General features: G+C 34.8%; 1 protein-coding gene across 3 annotated transcripts; it reads right to left on the bottom strand.

Annotated features, from left to right (window-relative positions):
• Nucleotides 1–2,671: 2,671 nt before the first annotated feature.
• On the bottom strand, nt 2,672–5,405 carry LOC136065686 (heterogeneous nuclear ribonucleoprotein 1-like). 3 transcript variants are annotated; one of them, XM_065769219.1, is made up of 4 exons: nt 5,118–5,405; nt 4,856–4,979; nt 4,328–4,554; nt 2,672–3,994 (listed from the first exon to the last, which is right to left on the bottom strand). In XM_065769219.1, exons 3-4 carry the CDS (start codon nt 4,547–4,549, stop codon nt 2,687–2,689), a joined length of 1,530 nt encoding a protein of 509 aa, XP_065625291.1. In that variant the 5' UTR covers nt 4,550–4,554; nt 4,856–4,979; nt 5,118–5,405; the 3' UTR covers nt 2,672–2,686. The 3 variants fall into 3 exon arrangements, with proteins under 3 accessions (XP_065625291.1, XP_065625292.1, XP_065625293.1); XM_065769220.1 differs by having other exon boundaries at nt 4,328–4,551; XM_065769221.1 differs by lacking the exon at nt 4,856–4,979.
• Between the last annotated feature and the right edge of the window lie 1,119 nt (nt 5,406–6,524).

The raw sequence follows: 6,524 nt of genomic DNA, 5'->3' as shown, positions 1-6,524 counted from the left end.
AGAATGACAAAAATTCTGATGGATCAAAAAGACCCAGATAAAAAATATATATATAAAAAAGTTTCAATTTTGCAATAGAGATCAAAGAAAAAAGAGAGAATTTTTACCATATGAGGAGGACCCAGATGATGAAATGAGAGAAAACTAAGATCTGGGATGAGGAATAATGGTAATGGAAACAGAGGATGTGCTCATCCTCTATGGTTCTCTCTCTGTGTGTCTCTCTCTTTCTTTTTTATCTTTTTTGTTGGTTATTCCACTTCCCTTAATTAAATCAAAAGAAATGGAAATTGCTGCTGAAGATGGGTGAGAGACAATTTATAAATAGAGAGAGAGAGAGAGAGAAAGAAAGAAAGAGAGAGAGACTGGCAAAATCCTCTGGTGTAAGAATATTTGGAGGAGCCAAGAGAGATGACAGCAGATGATGATATTTTTCTTTTTATTTTTTATTTTTGAAAAAAAATTATATTTTTAATGTGTTTAATATTTATTTATATATTTTTGTTTTATGTTTTTGGAAAGCAATGGAAGTTGTAACCATACCCATATGAGCAATTCACAAAGTATTGCTTGGAATTGCAATGATAGAGCTATGTGTATGTTGGACCTATGCATTTTTGGTATGGGAACATTCTTTTGGACCACTTGGATTAAAATTTGAATATCATTTCCATTTTTCATTTTTGCCAAGAAAATTTTGAATAATATTTTACAACTTTTATTTATTTGTTTTGAGTGCAATGTCTCATGGGTTGATGCTTTTTATCAAAAAGTGGTTCAAAATCAATCAAGCCATATAAAAAATTTGGTGTAACTATATTCTCTAATTATAGAGAAGTTAACAATGGACCTCATAACATGGGATTTAAACCCCAAAAAAAAAAAAAAATCATAAACGTGTAGCATTAATCCAAACCATGTACTATTTTAACGGATATGAACTGTCACCTCTCCAAGTTCAAGTCAATCTTGAAAAGCTATGTATACTTTGGCACAAATATAGGTTAAGGTTCAATAATAGGTATTTTATGTTAAAAAAAGAAAAAGAAAAAAAAGAGAGAGATGTTCTTCAATTTTCTTTCATCTAGAAATCGAACTCCACCCATATAAGCATTTTCACATGGTATTATTTGATTGGATTGGTATATATATTATTTTTTTTTTTTTTTTTTTTGAGACAATCTTTCATGTCTTAAGGGAGTTTTGGTGTGTTGGGCTAATTTTTCATGCAATGCAATAAGCCCAACAAAATAAATTTAGTTTGTTTGGGCTTGAATATTGCTGAAGTCCCGACCGCAAGACTAGATGAAACGGGCTTTGTTGGGTAAATAACTACACACGAAGTGCACAAAATATGTTAATAAATAAGACCCAGTCAAGGCCAATCCCAAAACAAAATTGGGATGAGACTTGAGAGGGATACAAAATCTGAAAGCCCATACATAATGTTTTCCACAAAAGATATAATATGGGCTTAACCCCAAAAATTATCTTTCACTTTTTACTGTGTGGTCCAAGCCCACATAGAGAGCCCATAGAGAGTTGTTTGGGACTTGTGATTTGGAGAACAAGAGAGGGTCCTTCCTACCTGTTTTGGGATCTATGGGAAACATTGTAAGTAGGCATAGTGTTTGCAAAGCAGCAAATGTCATAAGCCTATGTACAAGAGGAAGGCCTTTGCAGTCACTACCCAAACCTTGAGTTCTGCTGAAGCCCACTATTCTAAACATGCCATTTTCCCTTCCTGAAGGGTTTTCCCCACATCCCAAGTTGCTCTAAAAATCAGAAAATTTAAAATTTAACAATAGCTCAAGACACTGATTCTATCAAGTTGTGGCACAAAAGTTGTGTTCACGGATTTTTTCTTCATCAATTCCTGATTCCAAAAACTTGTGTGACGTTCAGCAGGTGCAGAACCTAGTCTTCCCTCATTTAGTAACATAATGAGAATGTCATCTTTCCCCCCCTCACCTAATCTCTGCTTCTCATATATAACTCATTGATGTAGATTATTATTCATGACCAATTTGCTATTTCCTTTCTTTGCAGTCATGATGCCTTGGCAGAAACAAGGATGCACCAGTAGCCTCCATGCTTCCTACATTGACGTGAGTAGTGGGCTTGACCTCCTGATTTGAATCCGGGTCCAATGATGAGCCAATTGAATCTCAACACGTGGCAAGACAACAAAAAGGGACCTTGGCTAAAGGTGTTTCGTTAATGATCTATGAAGTTTGAACATGGACACAACACTATAAAAGACATGAGAATATTAAAGTTATTGAAAAAGTAGGACACAAGCATGGGCGGTTTAATGTATTTGGAGGCTTAAGGTGAAAATTGAAATTGAGGCACTTTATATATTTAAATTTGACTTAAAAAAAATTAAATATTACTTAAATTCTATTATCTTGTTCAGATGCAAAATTACTACTAATTAACATGAACAATGTAGCTTTTTTTTTTTTTTTTTTATTGATTTATAGAAATTAAAAAAAAAAAAAAAATCTTTTAACACAATAATAAATGTTACTGAATAAAAATATTAGACCAACTTGCCTAGTTATAGAAATTCTTTTCTGAAGTCAACAAGCTTGACTCAAAACTCAAGTTTATAGATTGTCTATTTCCCTCTCATTGCATTTTTGCTTCTAAACAACCAAGTGCAAAGAAGATGAATCAACACTCAAGTTAACAGGTTTTCTGTTTCTCTTTCATTAAATTTTTTGCTTCTAAACCAAACTAAGTGCAAAGAAGATGACCAAAAATCATTTAATGAAGCCAAAGTGTTACCTCTATTTGCTTGTCTACTTGTAACATTGTAACTTCCAATATAACCCTCAGAACTTTTGGCTGTGACATCTGAAGACATATTGCCAAGCGCATAACCAAATGAGCCAGAACCATCTAGCTCAGGAGTGGTAGATCGCCAAGTTGAATCGCCATAAACAGAACCACTACGATACAAGTCACCGTAGGATCCCTCATAGCTTCCACTTGATGCAGCGAATGATGAAGATTGGGCTAAACCTGTGCCACTGTTTCTTCCATACCCTCCCCCAGCTCCCAACCCAAAGCTGTTGTCTCCATTGCCATAACCAATATTCCCACTAGTATAACCAGGAGGACTCCCTCCACCTTGAGTTGAACCAGGAGAAGGGCCCCAATTTGCACTACTATTTCCAAAAACTCCAAAACTCCCACTTCCAGAGTTCAAGTAAGCACCAGGGCTTGAAGAGTTCACAGCATTGTTAAGGCCCCCATTTCCCCAGACATTTCGAGTGGTGGAGCTTAGTAGAGAATCATTTCTTCCATTACCCCCACTATACCCAATAGGAGTGCTATACCTGTTTGAATTTCCACTATAATAAGGACTCAGCATCCGTGCATAGCCAAGACTATTGCCAAAGTTGGAATTGCCACCATAGCTTGGGCTCAACCCTGGCTCCAAATTCAGACTCATTCCATAACCAGTTGTACCAAATGGGGAAAACCCACTACGACCACTAGCAACCTGATTAAACCTACCATCCATCCTGACTCCATAACCTCCAACTGGGCTCATATTATAACCCTGAACATAATTGTTAAGGAAGCTATTGGCCCTACTCAAGTTATAGTTATATCCTACAATAGGGCTCCGACTGGAACCTGGGGATAGTTCTTTTGGGACTGCCCTCTTGACCTCAACCATTTTACCATTCAATTCATGAAACTGTTTGAGGAGCACTCTATCCACTGCATCTTCAGAATCATAGGTGATGAAGCCAAAGCCTCTTGGCCTTTGGGTGTTGTGATCATACATCACTACAACATCGGTAATTGTACCAAACTGATCAAAGTATTTCTTAAAGTCGCTCTCAGTGACTGTGGATGCTAAACCTCCCACAAAAATCTTTTTGGTACGTCCAGGGCCTGGAGAACCATGAACACTACCAGGGGTTCTATTTAAAATGTGCTGATCATCCTTAGGTACGGCCTTCTTTGCCTCAACCTGAAAATTGAGAAAACAAGTAACTAAAAAGCAAACAATTGCATGTCATTTTTGGTTTTACTTCAACAAATGGGGTCAAAGTTTCATCCAATGCAGGTTATTATAAGTCAACGTTACAGAAAATCTCAGAATCATTGATTGTAGCTGGAGAGAGTAAGCAATAACAATGAATCCAATCTACAACTTAGTAAGGGAAATGTGAATTCAGAATCTAATTGGAAACGGTCCTAGAAACAAAAGATAAAGCATTTTCTAGGATCCAATAAGAAAACTAACAGAATGCCAATGAAATCCATGATGCAAAAAGTGTGTATTTGCAAAGAAACCACTCACTGTGCGGCCATCAATTATGTGCTTGTCCATGATGACTCTTTCTGCAACAGCAGGATCTGCAAACACAACGAAACCAAAGCCACGAGCACGACCAGTGGCACGATCTCTCATGATCACCGCTTCCACCACCTCCCCATATTTCCTAAAATAGTCCTTTAGTCTTTCTTCATCTGTGTCCCAAGAAATCCCACCAATGAAGAGCTTTCCAAGATCTGATTCCATCTCTTCTACAATCAACCAACAAATTACCACCTCAATCAATAATCTCAATCTCAACATACAAAAATTAAACAACTCCAACAAAAAAACAACCAAATCAATTCAAATTCAACACCCCCACAATAAAAGTTTCATAATCCAACAAGAATCTGCAACTTTTACCATCAGAACCAATTTAAATCATACAATTACATAGATTGTCCACAAACTTAGACTTTTATACATCCAATAAAAATTCAAACTTTATCAACAAAAGCAAATCAACACGATCAAAATGCAGAAACAACAATCGAGCTTGAAAATCCATACCTTCAATGAAAATTCAGACAGAACCCGATTGGTGCTCTGATCAAAACACAAAGTGGGTATTGATCAAATTCGATTTAGAACCATCGGATCCTTGTTCCACCAATCAGAACATGACCCAAAAATCCTAATGACCCAACAAAACCAAATAAGCTCAGAATGACAAAAATTCTGATGGATCAAAAAGACCCAGATAAAAAATATATATATATAAAAAAATTTCAATTTTGCAATAGAGATCAAAGAAAAAAGAGATAATTTTTACCATATGAGGAGGACCCAGATGATGAAATGAGAGAAAACTAAGATCTGGGATGAGGAATAATGGTAATGGAAACAGAGGATGTGCTCATCCTCTATGGTTCTCTCTCTGTGTGTCTCTCTCTTTCTTTTTTATCTTTTTTGTTGGTTATTCCACTTCCCTTAATTAAATCAAAAGAAATGGAAATTGCTGCTGAAGATGGGTGAGAGACAATTTATAAATAGAGAGAGAGAGAGAGAGAAAGAAAGAAAGAGAGAGAGACTGGCAAAATCCTCTGGTGTAAGAATATTTGGAGGAGCCAAGAGAGATGACAGCAGATGATGATATTTTTCTTTTTATTTTTTATTTTTGAAAAAAAATTATATTTTTAATGTGTTTAATATTTATTTATATATTTTTGTTTTATGTTTTTGGAAAGCAATGGAAGTTGTAACCATACCCATATGAGCAATTCACAAAGTATTGCTTGGAATTGCAATGATAGAGCTATGTGTATGTTGGACCTATGCATTTTTGGTATGGGAACATTCTTTTGGACCACTTGGATTAAAATTTGAATATCATTTCCATTTTTCATTTTTGAAAGGAAAATTTTGAATAATATTTTACAACTTTTATTTATTTGTTTTGAGTGCAATGTCTCATGGGTTGATGCTTTTTATCAAAAAGTGGTTCAAAATCAATCAAGCCTTATAAAAAATTTGGTGTAACTATATTCTCTAATTATAGAGAAGTTAACAATGGACCTCATAACATGGGATTTAAACCCCCAAAAAAAAAAAAAAATTCATAAACGTGTAGCATTAATCCAAACCATGTACTATTTTAACGGATATGAACTGTCACCTCTCCAAGTTCAAGTCAATCTTGAAAAGCTATGTATACTTGTGGCACAAATATAGGTTAAGGTTCAATAATAGGTATTTTATGTTAAAAAAAGAAAAAGAAAAAAAAAAAAAGAGAGATGTTCTTCAATTTTCTTTCATCTAGAAATCGAACCCCACCCATATAAGCATTTTCACATGGTATTATTTGATTGGATTGGCATATATATTTGCATGTTAAGAGCAAGTCATATTTGACCTTTGCAGTTTTTTTTGGTCTTGGGACATACTTTTGGAGACTTATAAAAAAAATTGATTAAAATACAATTTACTTCACGTTTTAGTTTTTTCGTTCGTTCGTTTCTTTTACTTTTTCCTAGAATTCAAAGTCTTATTCTAAAAAAATGATATATATATATATATATATATTTAGGCTGTGTTTGTTTCGTGTAAAATGTTTTCCGGAAAATATGTATTTTCCGGAAATGCTATTTTCCGAAAAATGGGGGTGCCTAACAATGAGGTGGCATAAGGAACTTCATCTAATAGCCAAGTTTGTGTGCTTAACAAGTATAAGATTTAAACC

This window comes from Quercus suber, unplaced genomic scaffold, assembly GCF_002906115.3.
Source record: "Quercus suber isolate HL8 unplaced genomic scaffold, Cork oak 2.0 scaffold_1084, whole genome shotgun sequence".
In the NCBI taxonomy this organism is placed as follows: Eukaryota; Viridiplantae; Streptophyta; class Magnoliopsida; order Fagales; family Fagaceae; genus Quercus; species Quercus suber.
The sequence above is the reverse complement of the archived record's forward strand: the minus strand, read 5'-3'. Positions and strand labels throughout refer to the sequence as shown.